General features: G+C 48.8%; 1 protein-coding gene across 1 annotated transcript; it reads left to right on the forward strand.

Moving 5' to 3' along the window:
* Window positions 1-4752: 4752 nt before the first annotated feature.
* Window positions 4753-11455, forward strand: CRYBA4 (crystallin beta A4). Its single transcript, XM_032883250.1, has 6 exons — window positions 4753-4815; window positions 5416-5466; window positions 6116-6234; window positions 7573-7714; window positions 9371-9513; window positions 11308-11455. The coding sequence occupies exons 2-6, from the start codon at window positions 5428-5430 to the stop codon at window positions 11453-11455; spliced, it is 591 nt and encodes a 196-aa protein (XP_032739141.1). The 5' UTR covers window positions 4753-4815; window positions 5416-5427.
* Window positions 11456-17361: the final 5906 nt, after the last annotated feature.

The raw sequence follows: 17361 nt of genomic DNA on the forward strand, positions 1-17361 counted from the left end.
GGGACCACGACTGCATGGGCGCGGGCTGGAGAGGGCTCTGGTCAATGTGTCTAGTTCCTCATTGTTTTGGGGGCGTGGACGCCACTGAGTGAAGAACATCTTGTCCTGGCCCCCCTTTCATTTTGGAGACAATTTCCGGGGATTTGAGGATTCCCGGGCAGCACAGATGGAAACCCTCTGGTCCAGCTGACTCCTGAGCACTTTCTGTAAGAAGAATCTCGTCCTCCCCCACCTTCCCTGAGGACTGTCGTTTCTTTGCTGTGCTCTGCCCACTCCGGGCAAGTCAGACATCTGCACTACATCTGTGACTTGCAAGCTCTTGCTTACCCCCCCAACAACGCCTATGTCCTTCTGTGAATCAACATTCCCTTGAATTGGCAGTTGGCTTCCTTCCTTCCTGGGGATGTTGATGTTCTCTCTCTCTCTCTCTCTCTCTCTCTCCTCCCTCCCTCTCTTCCTCTCTCTGCCTTTCTCTGCTTACTTTTATCTTCCCTCTCTCTGCCTTTCTCTCTCTTCTGTCATGGCTCTCTCTTGCTCCCCCTCTCTCTGCCTCCCCTCTCCTGTCTTCCCTCCCCTGGGGCTCTCAGCAGCTGCTGGATCCCCTTCTTACCTGGGGACCTGCTACTTCCTGCTGAAGGACAGGCAGGCAGGCGGGCGGGCGGGCTGGTCCAGTGGGTGACTGGGGGCCGACCCCCCATTTTATAGTCTGGCAGACACCAGGGCCCATGGTCTGTGGCACAAAGCAGGAGCTGGCTCAGCACGTTCGGGGCAGGGAGAGGCCCCTGGGGCCCTGATCTTGCCTGGGTTACTGTGGAGGGCAGCACTTTCCATTGTGGGCCCAGCTCGCGCAGCAGAAACCCTGGCCAGCTGCCACTCCACCTTGCCCTGGGCCTGGCCCCTAGCCAGAGGCCTGTCTCTAATACCCCAGCTGTGCTGGGCCCACGGGGTCCCTGCTGGCTGCCGATACTGGGGAGCCCCAGGGGGTGGGATATTTGGGAGACAAGGAGCACAGCAGATCGGAAAATGCTTTGTGAGGGCAGATGTGAGTGTGATGTTAACAGCCCCATCTGCTGAGTGTTCGCGTTTGCAGCTTCAGACACGCTCTACCCACTACATAGTCTTGGTCAAGCCCCAGGGTGACCCACCTTATTCAGTACTTTTAGTACCCATTTCACAGATGGGCCAAGTGAGCTTTCTGACAGAAAGATCAGAGCCAGGAACTGCCCCCACAGGCTGGCCTGGGGAGCCTGTCTGCTTCACTCTCATGCTATCTGACCTTGGCTCTGGCCTGACTTTCTGCCCCAGGTATAGAAGTCAGGATAGAGGCGTGGCGGGGGGGGAGCTGTGTTCAGGTGAGTTGGAATGTTCAAAGCCCGAGTCCTGTTCCTCCTCCCACATTAGGCCCAGATGTCTCCCCTGCTCTTCCCTGATCTGCCTGTAGAAACTCCCCTCCATACCCTGATCCCAGGGACAGAGCTGGTGGTTGGGAACATGCCTGGCCATCTCAGCACTTCCTTGGAGAAGCTCCGAACCCCACCATTTCTTGTGCTCTTCTGGACCCCAGCACCGAGCATGGGGCCTGGCACAGAAGGCACCCTCAATCAATTTGGGTGGACTAAGAGGTTCTGCCAGTGGAAGCTGGGGTCCAGGGGGAGCAAGGGGAACCTGGATGGGGGGAGAGAAATAGGGTGACTGGCTGGGAGAAGTGGAGAGCCACAGAGAAATAGAGAAGATGATGGAACTCGAGCAGGAGGAGAGACGCGCAGTGTAGGGGAGGAGACAGAGGAGACGGAGAGACAGAAGTCAAATGGAGCAATAAAAATTCAGAACAATGGGACGGACACCAGGTGTCTTCTCATCCAATTCTTGCCTTTCACAAATGGAGAAACTGAGACCCTGCTGGAACAGGTGACTTCTCCAAGGTCCCACTGTAGAGCTGAGGGAACTGTTGGGCCAGATCTGCCTGCAGTCTGGTGTCCCTGCCTCCAAGTGGTGGTGGCGGCACAGGTTCCTGCCTCTTCCGTGGGGGTCCCAGGACCTAGCCCCTACAGAGCCCAGATCTGCCTTGAGATCACCAGGGCCTGGGCCCAGCTCTGCCGTCTGCTCCTGCACCCCCACCCAGGACCCCCTCACTTCCCAGCCTCCCCCTCAGCCTTTTATCCCAGGCCAAGGCCTGGGAGGGGGGCCGGAACCGCAGGATGGGGCAGCCACTGGAACAGGGGCCAACATGCCTGTGGCTGGGGGGGGTGGGGCACCCACAGGTCTGGGCTTTAAGGCCAGGCTGTCTGGAGCAGTTCCATGTCCCCTGTGGCCATGGGCTGCCTGCCAAAGTTTGGGGGCAGAGGTAGAGCCTGGCCACCCCCAGGCTGGGTGGCTACACCCTGAGCATTTTACTGACTTGGGTCCTGTCATCCTCACTACGAGGGGGCGTCTCCAGGATGAATCTCATTTGCAGATGAGGAAACCAAGGCAAGTCCTTTCCTCTGCTCTCAGCTTTGTTAGCTCCTCGATGAAACGGAATCGGGAGTCACATTCTAAGTTCTGAAACTTAGCTCTTGAAAATGATGCACTCCTGCTTTTATGGGAAGAATTGTTTAGTGGTATTTTTTCAGCTACAATTATAGCTGAAGTTACCATTGACACATAACACTGTATAAGTATAAGATATACAATGCATTGATTTGATACATGCATGAATTATAAAATGATTACCACCATTGTATTAGCTACATCCTCCCTCCGATCACAGTCACTGTATCTCCTTTGTGGTTGAGAACACTGAAGATCTCCTCTCTTAACAACATTCAAGTATATGATGCCGTATTATTAGGGATAATCACCATGTTGTACACAACTACATCCCCAAACTTCCTAATTTTCTAACTGGGAGCTTGTCCCCTCTGAGCAACATCTCCCCATTTCCCCCACCCCCAACCCCTGAAACATCATTTTATGCCCAGTTTCTGGTTTGTCTTTTGTAGATTTCATATAGAAGTGATATGAGACAGTATTTGTCTTTCTCTGTCTGACATAGTTAACTTAGCATAACGCCCCTGAGGTCCATCTCTGTTAATGCAAATGGAAGAATTTTCCTTTTTCTCATGGCTAAGTGAATACATATGTATGTGTGTATACATGTCTATATCACATCTTCTTTATCCCTTCGTCCATAGCTGCACACTTAGGTCCTTCCCATATCTTGGTTATTGTGAATAACACTGCAATTAACATGAAGGCACAGATATCTTAGTAGTAATCATTTTTATTATTAGCAACCATGATGACAATGATGCTTTCTGTGTTTCAGGAGCGGTTCCGAACAGAAAGTGCTTTTCGTGTGTAATTCACATTTACCCTCACAATACCCCAATCTCTTAGGCTAAGCCCAATTTATTTACTTTCTTTATAGCCATTTTGTACACGAGGAGACTGAAGTTCAGAGAGATTAAGTCACACTCTTGAAGTTCCCAGCCCGAAGAGTGGGATGCAGAGCCAGGCTGCCTGGCCCCTAGCCTTTTACCTTCAGGGTAGCCTTTCATCAGAGTCATGCATTTGACAAGGCTGCATGTCACCAGCCCAGGAGGGAGGTAATATTGCCATCTTACAGGGCAGGAGCTGAGATCAGACATCCTCCAGGTCGCCCAGATATTAGGAGGCAGGGCTGGACTCTACCCACAAGAGTGGGCTTGTTTCCAGCCACACTCTTTCCTCTTGGGTCAACCCCAAGGGTAGGAGTGTAGGGAGAGTGTGTATTCAAAGTGAGTTTTACAATCCCAGGATACCTGACAGGTGTACTACTGTTTACACAACACGTTCACACCCACCCGCTCCTTATTCTGCCTACAGAACCATCTGGAGTCCTTTTTGAATTTTATGGGTCCTGGAGACCCTGGCTCAGCCTGCCTTTCTTGCCAGGCCCCCTCCTGCAGGGTGCCTGAACTCCAGCCAACTGGGCTACCAGCTCTTTCTCATACATACACCCCACGTTCCCACCTCCACACTTCTGCTTAGAAAAAACACTCCTTACATCTCGCTTTGTACACATCCTCCTTACCCTTTGGAGACAGTCTAGGTTAAATGCCACTTCCAGGGGCACCTGGTGGTTTGGTAAGTTAGGCATCTGACTCTTAATTTCAGCTAGGGTCATGATCTCAGGGCCGTGGGATGGAGCATCAGGCTCTGTGCTCAGTGCAGAGTCTGCTTGTCCCTGTCCTACTGCTCCTTCCCCCACCTGCATTCATGTTCACTTGCCCTCTCGCTCTCTGTCAAATAAATAAATAAAATCTTTAAAAAAAATAAATACTACCTCCAACACGAAGCCAACCCTGATTGCCCCTACTGGAAGAGGATGGTGTGTGGCATTTGTGAATGCATTCTCTGTGCCAGGCATGTTACATAACCTCACAACAACCCTATGATGTGGTTTATTCTTGTCCTATTTTGTAGGCAGAAATCGAGGAGCAATGACCTGCCCCATGTCATGCAGCTAGGAAGGGTGAAGTTTTTGGATTCCTTGTCCAGGCCTCATTCTCCTGCTCCGATCAGGAGTCCCATGGAGCTAATTAAGGTAGAACTTCCCCTTCTCTTCTTCATAGCTGATCCCTGAGGGAGGCCACCTGACCCTTTCCCTTCCAGCCGAAGCCAACGCTGCTGACACCTCTCCTTTGGGACTTCAGCCAGGACTGGCTTTTGTTTCGACTGCTCGAATGCTGAGTCGGAGCTTTGTCTCCCAGGGGCCCTCTTCTCTCCCTGCCTATAAGAGCCTGAGCTCGGCTGGTCCCACCATGTTCTGGCATATTCTCTGGGTCCGTCTTGGTAAGTCCCAGGCTTGGAGAAGGGGTGGGATCCGCGCTCCCAGTGAGCACCGAGGGAGGTGGGGAGACTAGGTCTCCAGTCCTGGGGATAGCACGGTGCCATCCTAAATGTCATCCGCACCCTAACCAAGGTCAGGTCCCCACCGTCAGGACCAATACCTGTCACCCTCATTTAAAAACAAAATTATTCCTATAGTCCTGTTGCCTCGATTGTCACCATTAGAGTCACTTCCTTGCATCAGGTGCTGTCTTGGGGAGGCTTTCTTAAACTTAGCACCCTGACACTGACTAGGTTGATCCATCCCACTGGCAGCCACAGACGTTTTCCCACAGTGAGTGGATAAATTAATACAGAGTGGGGATCAGAGGCAAGGAGACCCCAAGTGGGTAAGTTTTGGTATGGTGTATAGGAAGCAAGTAAGGTAGATGACATTCATCACAGATGGAAAGACACAGATTGGGAAGGAGAGGAATGGGGCAAACCTAGTGCAGTTCTACCTGGATCCCATCTGGATCCCGATCTTACCCAAACTAGACTTTATCATTCAGAAGGACAGCAGACGGTCAGGGTGACTGGTTATCATGTTCTTCTTTCATGTAGGAAGCTGGCGACATGACCCTCCAGTGCACCAAGTCGGCAGGACACTGGAAGGTAGGAAGAGGCACGAGGGGGTGGTGTCTGAGGAGCGAGGGGGGTGCAGAGGTCAAACCCAGGTCCAGGGGACCCTCTCGATCTCCTCTGTTGAATCCCCACCTCACTCTGGGGAACGTGTTATGAGGCTCTATTTTTGCAGAGGATGCTGTCGAGGCTCAAAGAGGGAAAGGGACTTGCCCAAAGTTACACACAGGGTCTCAAGTTGAACTGGGGTCTTCTGGTCCCCAGACTGAACCAGCAACACTCCGGCAGAGAGGGCAAATTGGTGACTGCACACAGTCTTTGGGCAGGGTTTCTTTGGTCCCCTCTGTGTCAAAAAATATTTTTTTTTAATTTATCATTAGCCTTCAAAAAACGAGGGTCCACAGAAATGTCCAGATAGAGCGATTGTCTTGAGAAATTGGAAAATCTGGCTGGCATTCCCAGGGGGCAAAAACAGGTGGCACTGAACAGAGATCACCCATTTATGGGGTCTGTGCCTTCCAGTCTGCGGCCCTTCTCCATCCTTACCTACCGGGCCCCTGGAGGTATCTGAGTTTGCTATCCTTTACTTGCCCTGCCCCACTGTTAGTCCTGCGGTGAGTTCCTAATCCCTCATCACCCACAGGACTCTGATGCTAGTCTCCTGCTTTTCTCTCTGTCACAGATTATGGTGTGGGACGAGGAGGGCTTCCAGGGCCGGAAGCATGAGTTTACGGCGGAGTGCCCCAGTGTGCTGGAGCTTGGCTTTGAGACTGTGCGATCTTTGAAAGTGCTGAGTGGCGCGTGAGTGTGTGGGGGGATCTGAGTTGGGGTGGAGGGGGACAAGAAGAGGTCTAGAAAGGGGTGTACTTGGCCCTACCTTCCCAGGCTCTAACTATACTAGCGTGCCTTCCTTGGGTCCAAAGTGTTGGGCAGTGTGCAGGACAGTAGCATAAAGTTAAGCAGGTTGTGCACTGCGCAAATGTAGGTATCATCATTCACATAGATCCTGCATATTGGATGAGGGAGTCTTGTAGGATCACACTTTTAGAATCAAGTGTTGGGTCTGAAATGTTCCTCTTAAGCATAAAAAGAAAGAAAAAAATCACTTGCCAAAAATAGAAGGTAACTATAAAAATATATATAGTAAAAAATAATGCTATTATTCTTTAGTTGAACATTCTTTCTGGAGGCTCTGAGCATGGGATACATTGCGTTAAAAGCAAAAGAGAGAGATTAATGAAATGCGAAAGTATTAATGATGCACTAATATCACACTGAGGCTCCTATCCATATCAGCACCTTTTTCTGTAGAACTTTCTGTAAAGGTGAAAATGTTCCATGTCTGCATTATCTGAATTTGAACACTGGCCACATATGACCATTGATGACTTGAAATGTAGCTGGTGCATCTAAAGAACTGAATTTTTAATTTAATTTAATTTAGTTTAACTAAATTTTATGTAAGTTTTAAATTTAATTAGCTATATATGGCCAGTGGCTACCATACTGGTTAGAAGTTTCTAGAAGTTTGGGAAGTAGATTAGAAGGAGAACAATGTTCTCTCTATGTGATTTGGAGTCACTTTATATTATGCTTGTGAGTGCCACTAAGGTCCTCTTGGGTGGTATTTACGCACCTCACATCTGGGACAAAAAACTCTTTTCACTTCCGCTTTTACAGGTGGGGAATTAGGGATTAGATGGGAGCAGTGACTTGTCCAGGGATATGTCCAGCAAACTGACAGAGTCTGCCTGGAAGGAGAAAATGAGCTCAGCTTTATTACTTACATAAGACAGTTTGTTACTTAAGTAGTCAGCAAATGCAAGGTCATCATAGTGGCAGCCTCCTGTGTCCCTTGTCCCACAGGATGACACCAAAAGGGGCCAGATGACAGCAAGAGTGGTGGGCACCCTGCTGTTGAGGACCTGCTCCATGCTTCAGCTGTGGCTCAAAGCTCTACACTCCAGCGTAGGGGTACAGGGGTACAGGCTCCTCCCTCCTCTCAGTGTGACAACTAAAAATGTCTCTAGACATTGGTTAAATGCCTCCCAAATGGTAACTCCCAAATGATAACCATTGGTCTAGAACTCAGGATGAGGGGGTCTCTTACCTCTTGCACTCTCTACCCTCTATCCACAGGTGGGTAGGCTTTGAGCATGCTGGCTTCCAAGGGCAGCAGTACGTGCTGGAGCGGGGCGAGTACCCATGCTGGGATGCCTGGAGTGGCAACACCGCTTACCCCGCAGATAGGCTCACCTCCTTCCGACCAGTGGCCTGTGCCGTGAGTCCTGCTACACCTCGTCCCAGTGGGGTTTGGGAAATGACTAAACCAGAGTTCAAATTCTCATGTTACTTCTTCAGTCTCTGTGACTTGGCATCCCTCCCTCCTCTCTCTGAGCCTTGGTCTCTTCTTGAAATGGGGCCACATCATGGGCAAGAAGAATGGGTGGCATCTGGACCAGATCACCACACACATTGTGACCTTCACGACTTTGGTTATGATATGAGGCCCTGCATGTTTCACATCCCTCTTTTCATGACTCGGGGATATCAGGAGAAGCTGAGTGCCAGGGTTGGCAGGACAAGATGGGGAGGAAGGTTCTATTTTCTTCCTGATTCCTTATCAGTGTTCCTGATTTTATACTCTAGCTACTGTTTATGGAGTATGTATGGAGGTGGGCATTACTAGCTCTGTCTTACAGATGAAAGAGCTGAGTCTAAAAAGATGTATTTTTTTTTCTTCAAAAGCAACTTTATCAATTTAAAAATCATACACGGCACATAGATTTATCACCCAAAGTTCAGAAAGAAACCCAATATGACAGAGTAAGAAAAGTCACTTATACCTACATGACTGAACAGAAGCACAGTATTTTTTTAAAGATTTTATTTATTTATTTGACAGAGATCACAAGTAGGCAGAGAGGCAGGCAGAGAGAGAGGAAGGGAAGCAGGCTCCCTGCTGAGCAGAGAGCACGATGTGGGACTCGATCCCAGGATCCTGGGATCATGACCTGAGCTGAAGGCAGAGACTTTAACCCACTGAGCCACCCAGGCGCCCCCAGAAGCACAGTTTTAACAATGCTGGAGACTTCCTTTGATCTTGTTTTTATTCACAGATTCTGCCTACACCAACTGGTATTCACATCTGTGTCTGTATCTATCCACCTATATGCCTATTCCTATGTATTTGGGCACATTTGCAACTTTGTTACAAAAATGGAATTAAAAGAAACGCAGGCTTAGAAATCAGCTTTTCTCACAGGACAAATTGATCACAGTCATCCTCCCGGGTGATTAAATCTCATTGACAGCATCATTGTTCATAGCTCCCCAGTATTTCAAATTGTGAGCAAGTTCATTTGCTCCTGTATTCCACAATGGCCCGGGCATTGTGCTGATACAGGGACCCACGGTGGACCGTGACTGTGACCATGCTATCCCTGATTTCATGCAGTTTACAGCTTCTGATTTCACTTTGTCCTCCAACGATCTTGACAAGTGGAGGCGGTTAGTTTCATTTTATGGGTATGGAAACAGCTGAGAAACACTATGTGACATGTCCCAGCTGGTATGTGTGGAGTCAGAATTTGAACCCAGATCACAATAATCCTCTTCTTAGCTCAGTTAACCACCTGATCCCCCATTTGGGGACTTTCGGGCTTGATTCCCTTCCTCTCTTCCTCCCTTATCTTTTCAGTTGTCATCTTCAAGGCTGGGATGAACATCCCCACGGCTTATTTGTCCCATAGTTATTTTCTCTGTGTACATTTCTGGAAGGGCAAATGGTGCACACCTTTTGTAAGGTTTTGTTGCCTTATTACCCTTCCAAAATGTAAGGAAGGCTGATTTGGGGGGACAAGAGCAGGGGTGTCTGGAGAGACACCTGGGTTCTCACCTGGGTGCCTGGAGGTCTGACCATTTCCTCTGCCTACAGAACCACCGTGACTCGAGGCTGACCATCTTCGAGCAAGAGAACTTTCTGGGCAGGAAAGGCGAACTGAGTGATGACTACCCCTCCCTCCAGGCCATGGGCTGGGATGGCAATGAAGTGGGGTCTTTCCACGTGCACTCAGGGGCGTAAGTGAATCCAAGGCTCTGCCTGACAGGGAAGGAGAGGCTGTGAAAACTGTGTGCTGGGGATTTTGGGGCTCTGATACCCACATTCCAGAGGAGGACACTGAGGCACAGAGAGGTCTCAGGCAGAATTTGTGGGACCACAAATAGCAGACTCCCATATCAAACTGACACTATGCCCAGAGAATATTTATTGATCCTTGTCACCAGCTTCAGGAACAGCTGGATCCAGGTGCTACAGGTAGGGTTCTTTCTTTCTCCCCGTCTTGTTCTGTCTGCCTCATCGTCATTATATTCACAGGCAATCTCTTCCCAAGCAAAGGCGACCGTGCAGCTTCATCCTTACTCCAGCCAACCCCACGGCAAGAGAATCCCTCTGTCTCACTGATTCCCGCCAAGGTTCTAGGAAATGTTCTCATTGGCCCAACTTGGGTCATGTGCTCAACCCTGAACCAATTGTCATGTGCAGGAAGGGAGTGGTCTGATTGGCTAGGACTGGTCATGTGCTCGTTGCCGAGTGAGCATATTCCCACATTACCTGAGAGGTGGAGGGGTGGAGAGAACAGATGCCCAGCCCTAGAGAAATAGGTGTGGCTCAGGCGTTCTGCTCCAAGACCACCAGGAAGGAGGTGATTAAATCCAGCTTCAAGCTCAGACGGGACTGACTCTTCCCACCCTGTCCCCCAGTGGCTGGCGGGTGAATGTGAGATGTGAGGGCTTTCCTTAGGGAGGCCATTGCAACCGTCCTCTAGGTGCCCTTTGGCTCCTGGCAGGAGTGAAGGTGAGAGGTGGCTTTTTGTTTTATGGGTGGTGGTTGTTTTTTGGCTTGTTTGTTTTGAAAGATTTTATTTACTTATTTGAGAGGGAGAGACAGAGAGAATGACGGAGAGAGTGAGAAAGCAAGAGTGGAGAGGAGAGGGAGATGCAGACTCCCTGCAGAGCAGGGAGCCCAACACGGGTCTCCATCCTGGGACGCTGGGATCATGACCTGAGCCGAAGGCAGACGCTTAACCCACTGAGCCACTCATGTGCTCCCCTTTGTTTTTTAACCATCAGAGAATCTTGTTGTTCCACAGTAGGACCTCTTGTGATTTATTTTATTATTATTATTATTATTATTATTATTATTTAACCTCTTGTGATTCTTGAGTCCACTTTCCTCTTACAGGGGGGAAATGGAAGCTCAGAAAGTGAGACACCAATTCTTGCCCAGTCCTGAACAATGTACGGGTCAATGAAGGGAAAGAACAACAGCCTTTTCCTTGGAAGGGCTTCTGGCTAAGGGAGGAGGGGAAGGAATGATTCCTCCCTTCCTCCCTTCCTCCCTCCTTTCCTTCTTTAAGTATGTATTAGCCCTGGTGGCCAGGGGCATTGCACTGTGCACCAGAGGGCCCAACGAACCAGACACATACGCATCCCTACACCCAGGAGCTCACCCAGCTGTCACAGGAGGCTGACATTTTATAAAGAATCTGATAATTGTCTAATTATATGAGAGCTACAGAGGACCAGGAGGAGTGTGGCCTGATTTGGAGAACCAGTCCTCAGAACAAGAGGATAAATACAGCTTGGTTAGGGGCTGGGCAAAACATGGCTGGAATGGTGTTCTTGGCAGAGGGAACAGCATGATCACAGGCCAGGTCGTGGGGTGGGTGTAGGGGGAGAGCAGGGCACATTCCGGGCAGCGAAGGAAGGCTGGGATGGCTGGAATGTGTCTGCAGCACCAGTCCCTTCATCCCTCTGTGCTCACCTTGTGGGTGCCTCTCGAGGGTAATGGTCTACTCTTCCCTTCCCCAGCTGGGTTTGCTCCCAGTTTCCCGGCTACCGAGGCTTTCAGTATGTGCTGGAGTGCGATCACCACTCAGGCGACTACAAGCACTTCCGAGAGTGGGGCTCTCACGCGCAGACTTTCCAGGTGCAGAGTGTCCGCAGGATCCAGCAGTGAGCAGGGGGACCGGCGTGGTGCCTAGGAGCAAAGCGGAGACTGTCTGGAAGGAGGAGCCGCAGAGGGTCTTCCGTGCCCACTCCTCTGCCCCCCCCCCGGTGGCCCCCGTGAGCCAGTTCATGCACAGTCAGCACGAAAAACAAAAAGTAATAAAAGAGATCTAGTGCTAGCTTGTGCATTTTGATTTCATCAAGCCTCTCAAGGAACTGATTTTTCCACTTTGTCGATTTGCTCCATCTTTTCTCTGTGTCCTACTTCACTCTTTCTTACTCGTCACCATTTCCTTGCTTCTGTTTGCTTTGGGTTTATTTTATTCTTAATTTTTCTCGCTTGTGAGGGTACACCTTTGGGTCATTGATTGTGGGTGCTGCTTTTCTCTCCCGGTGGAGTCCTCTAGAGCTCTCAGTTGCCCTATGAGCACAACTTCAGCCGCTTCTCCCAAATTTGAATCATTCAGTCGGATAGTTCCTGGTTTCCCTTGTGAGTTCTTCGGAGGCCCATGGGTTCTTTCCTATGTTATTTTGGGGGATTTTCAAGATTGTTACGGATTTGTTCTCAAGTCCGATTTCAACACTCGTGCTTACTTCGGCAGCACATAGATGAAAATTGGAACAATATAAGATTTCAACACTCTAAAATGAGCCCAGACTTAAATTTTACAGCCCACCACATGGTCTATGTTTGTTGCGCACTTGAAAACTGCTTCAATTTGGCAGTTGTCCTGTGGAGGGTCTGTCCACGTCAATTAGGTCGAGTTGAAGTTGGTTAGTGTTTTTGGCAAGTGTGTGTTAGATTTTTCTACATTTTTGTTGATTTTTTTAAAACTCAGATTTTTAACTGTCACCGAGAGAGGGTTGTTAGTATCTCCTACTATAATCTGGATTTATCTGGTTTTTTTCCCCCTTTAGTTTTATGCATTTTTGCTTCCTGATTTTTTTTTGTTCCAGAATTTTGATACTGTTATTAGGTGCACTTACATATGCATACATATACTTATATTTTTAAATGATTTTATTTATTATTTATGTGTGAGAGAAAGCATGTGAGAGCGTGAGCGAGCGAGCATGGGGGAGGGGGCGGAGGGAGAAGCAGACTCCCCGATGAGCAAGGATCCAGATGTGGGGCTTGATCTCTCGACCCTGAGATCTTGACCTGAGCCCATGGCAGACACTTAACTGACTGAGCCTCCCAAGTGCCCTAGTCTTTTTTTTTTAAAGCATGTGCAAAGGGAACCAGTTCTCTCTCCCCTGGCAAAATTTCTCATGTTCCTTTTGTTTTTACCCACAGTTCGCTCTCACACACTACCCTGGAGTCTCTCAATTGACGTCCTCTACCCTCTAAAGGAGCCCCAGAGGAGGTCTTAAAAACTGAGACATAAACTCCCATTCCACTGGCAGGCAGCTTGAGCTGGAAATCGGGTTTTACCTCGGGCTCTCTCCCCACCCCTGGTTCTTTATTATGTAGATTGCCTTAACTTCATAAGCCTTCTGGCTCTTTTTCCACGCAGTCTTCCTCTGCTGTCAGTAAGTAGGACAGAGACCGGACAGGGTGGGGTCGAGCAGGGCTGCTGGAAAAGATAACCATATCTGGCTCAGGAAGGGGGAGGGATGTGTTTGGGAGCATTTTGCTCTGGAGTAATTCTTAACCCCTCCTTGGTTATCGTCCCATCCCTTCAGACTATCGTTTGCCGGGGACCCTCTGTGCACCAGGGACAGTGGGAAGTGGTACACAAGGGACTCAAAGTCCCTTTTCTCACCAGGCTGGATGGGGAAGTAGGCTGAGTCTCCAGTGGGTCACAGTATCCCATGATACCCGGGGAGGCATGCTGGCTGTCAGCTGGGAGAGGGGCAGATGACAGGAGAGGGGTAGGGGAGAGGCAGCCTCTCCTTGGTGCTTACCTCTACAATCACGTCTTCTCTGAACTTGATCCCTGAATGTCCAGGGATGTCTAGACACATGGATGTCTAATGCACATCTAAACCAAACCTATGAACACGGAAACTCCCAACTCTCCAGCTCTTCAGGCCGAAAACGAGGAAAAAACCATAACATTTCTCTTTATCTCTCACTCGGTAGTAATCCAATCCATCGGCAAAGCCCGCGGCCCGGTACTTTCAAAAGGTACCAGAATCCAATAACTTACTATTATCCATCCCCTTTGCTCCTACCTTTGCCCACAAGCATCCTGTTCTTTGCCCCGGCAGCCAGAGTGGTTGGTCCTGTTGAATACAGGAGGTGGATCTTGTCACCTCCTGGCTCGAAACCCTAGGATGCTTTCCCCATCCCACTCCCAAGGGAAAAAAAAAAAAAAAAAAAAAAAAAACAATTCAAACCACAGCAACACTTTTGTAGTTTTCTCCAAGGCTGACCATGACTTGCCTCTCCTGTGGCCTCTCTGACCTCAGGTCCCCCTGGTGAGTCTTCTCCGAACGTTTCAAGGGCATTTGCCTGCTCTTTGCCCAAACAAAACACCACAGACTGGGGCACTTAAGCAACAGATACGGATGTCTTACAGTCCTGGAGGCTCAAGTCCAAGATCAGTTGGTTTCTGGCGAGGCCTCTCTAATTGGCTTGAGGATGGCAGCCTCCGCTGTCCTCATGTGACCGTCCCTCTGCACATGTGTGCACCCCTGGTGGCCCTTCCTTTTCCGGTAAGGACCCAGTCCTACTGGGTTAGTGCCACACCATGACAGCCTAACTTAATCACCTCTGTCAAGACCTCTTCCCCCAGTTGTGTTACTTCTGAGGTACTGGGAGTTGGGACCTCAACACATGAATTTTTGGGGGAAGCATGTCTGTCCACAATACCAGGTTTATTCCCCCCATGCTGAGGTTTTTTGGTTCTTGCTGTTGCCTGTTCCCTCAGATAGTTTCCACCAACAGCCCCTCACCTGGAGTCAAAGGTTCAGACTTGGAAGGAACCTTCTAGATCAAATCTAGTGTTTCACAACCTTTTCTTAATTATTGTCCTCCCTGCTCCAGAAGTCTTTTTAGACATTCTTTTCCTGATGGTCACCCCCCGCCATGAAATTTTAATACAATTTTATATTACGATTTAATACAAAATTATATTACAAACAATATTACGATTTAATACAAAATTATATTACAATTTTAATATAATGTGTATCTGTGCTTTAGACATAAAAAGAATTAAGGTTTATTTTTTTTCCTCCCTGAGAGCCAATTTTCACCTCCTGGGGGCGCTGTTGCCCCCAGTAAGAGTGTATAATGGAGTCTCATCCTTCAGGTTTGCTGGGAAAAGGAAACCCCACGATGGATAGGACTTGCCTAAGGACATACAATGTATAAGGCAAAGCCTGGATTATGAACACAGACTTGCTGATATTCTCCGACTAAACTCCATTCATTCATTCATTCATTCACTCAACAAACATGTACCAAATGTCTACAATATACCGCTCAGTTATAGGTTCTGAGGATCTAACAGGGAATGAAACAGACAAAAATCCCTTCCTTCGAGGAATTTTAATTCAGTTGGGGGACACAAATTTTACCCCCATAACTCCATGGTTCTTCAGTTAAGATTTATCAAAGACCGTTTTGCAGGTGTTGTTACGTTGTTCCTTGAAAAAAAAATTATGTCCAAAAATCTTGGGTATTGTTGGTGTCTAGTCTGCAGCCCTTCTTGAAACCAGCCATAGTTTATCGTGTTTCCTGTGACTCCCTGGATGGACGAATGGAGTATTCAGAGTTTCCCAAACTAATTTGACCACACAACTATTACTATTATTCTTATTATTCTTTATTCTTTTTTTTTCTTGGTGAACCCATCTTGCACGATGAGTGAGCTGAGCAGCACAGGTGAGACTGCTAAAGTTAGCCATGATAGCCAATCACAGCCTAGTATGAATTAGTTCACGTATGTCTGGGTCCTGCTGTTCACCAGGGCTTTAAGAAATGGACTGTGGAAGAAGTGAGTGCTGCTGTGGGTGTACGGTGTAGGAGTGCTCTCTGGGAAGTGGTCTCAGTCTTAGGGAATGGGCATTAGGAAGATATAGGAGTGGAAATTTTACAGAGAGGATGGTGAAGTTGGTCTCTGTGGATTCTGACATTTTGCTAAGGCCTTGGATGGGGGCTGGGCCTGGCAACCATCTTCCAACCAGATGCGTCCTCACCCTGAACACTGAGACCCTGGAAGGCACTGGATGTGGTGGTTGGGAGGCGGGTTGTTACCCCAACAGCTGTACCCACCACGGAGAGGCAGCTGTCTGACCTGGGCAGGCACTGTACTCTGGGGAAGCAGTCATCACAGCCCCAGGTTTGCAATCTGGGCTTAACAGGTTGTGATCTCAGTTTCCTCTTCTGCTAACTGGGGACACACAAGACATACCTCTTCCCTTTTGAGAAGTGAAATGGCGTATCACACTTGCCTATCCCCAGAACACATACCACATAAGCTGTCAGTAACGGTGGAAATCATTGGCATTATTCTATCTCTCTGTCCTTTGGCTTTGATATCCCCAGTCTCAACCTCCAGTCCCCTCATCTTGGGCATGCCTTTCTCATGATTAATGATAATATTGATGTTACATCTGATGTTGGTTCCTTTCTCATGTCATGTAATTTAAATGTGACAGTTAACTCCTTGACATCATTATAATTCCTTTAAAACTCATCAGAATCTTGAGAGTCCTAGGCTCAGAGAGGTCAAGCAACTTGCCCAAAACCATCCAGCCTGTAAAAGGGTTGAGCTCACTGTGGACTGTGTAAGGTTTGGGGGAAGCTTTAAGAGTTAATGGGCACAGTAAGTTATCTAAACAGTAAGTTGCTAAGCTCCTGTCCTCTCTTAATAGAGTCGAGAAAGTCACCCCTCACACTTTAATATGAATAACTGGGAGAGCTTCTAACCTATCATAGAAAAGTCTTGCATTCCTGGGGGACAGAGCAGGCAGTAGTTGCTGAATGAATGAATGAATGGGGGAGGCTCATTAGAATTTGATGGCAGCCCTGTTCAGAACCAGAGTCAAAGCCAGTAGTGAGGCTGGTAACCATAAAAAATGGTACCCCAGATGTGCGATGGCAGCTGGAGTGACAGGCAATAATGAAACAATTTTTCAGGGGTACTCGTAGGAGGGGAGGAAAGAGAACATGAAATTATTTTTCCTATCTTGGCAGGAGACCAATTCTCCTAGGTTATAAAGGCAAGGGAACTTGAATTATTGATGCGATTTGGCCAGAAGCGCTGGTAGGTAGGAGCACCCATCATCCAGAACACTGCACCCAGCCAGCAGGACTGACCCCAGCGTCTGGAACTGCGGACCCCAAACCCACATCCTCTAGGCCCAGAGAGGGAGGGTACTGGTCCAGGACCACACAGCAAACACGATCCACGTTACTGCTCCTGGGAGTGGGCATGGCACAGAGGGTGACATGGCACAGAGGCTGAGTCCTGGATCCCAAGTGGATCAGCCAAGGTGACCTTTGGTGTGTGTGTGTGTTGGGGGGGTGCTCTTGGCAGGGGAGGCTCTATTTATTTATTTATTTATTTATTTTTAAAGATTTCATTTATTCATCTGAGATAGAGCGAGGGTGAGAGAGAGAGAGATAGGGAGCACAAGCAGGGGGAGTAGCAAGCAGAGGGAGAAGCAGGCTCTCACCGAGCGGGGAGCCCGACCCGAGGCTCGATCCCAGGACTCTGAGGCCATGACCCTGGCCAAAGGCAGCCACTCACCTGACTGAGCCACCCAGGCGCCCCAGGAGGCTCTTTTCATCCTCCACTCGTGCCCTCTCTATCCCCACGGCCCCGTCTGCCCAGTTCCTTCTCTCATTCACATGATCCTTTCTCTACCGTCACACTGAGTCACTCCCTCAGGAGCGAAGACGCTGTGACCACACATTGGTAGAAACTGTCGACCAGAGAGGAAAGGGACACCCTAGAACGG

This window comes from Lontra canadensis, unplaced genomic scaffold (assembly GCF_010015895.1).
Source record: "Lontra canadensis isolate GAN:19392208 unplaced genomic scaffold, GSC_riverotter_1.0 scaffold87, whole genome shotgun sequence".
Classification (NCBI taxonomy): domain Eukaryota; kingdom Metazoa; phylum Chordata; class Mammalia; order Carnivora; family Mustelidae; genus Lontra; species Lontra canadensis.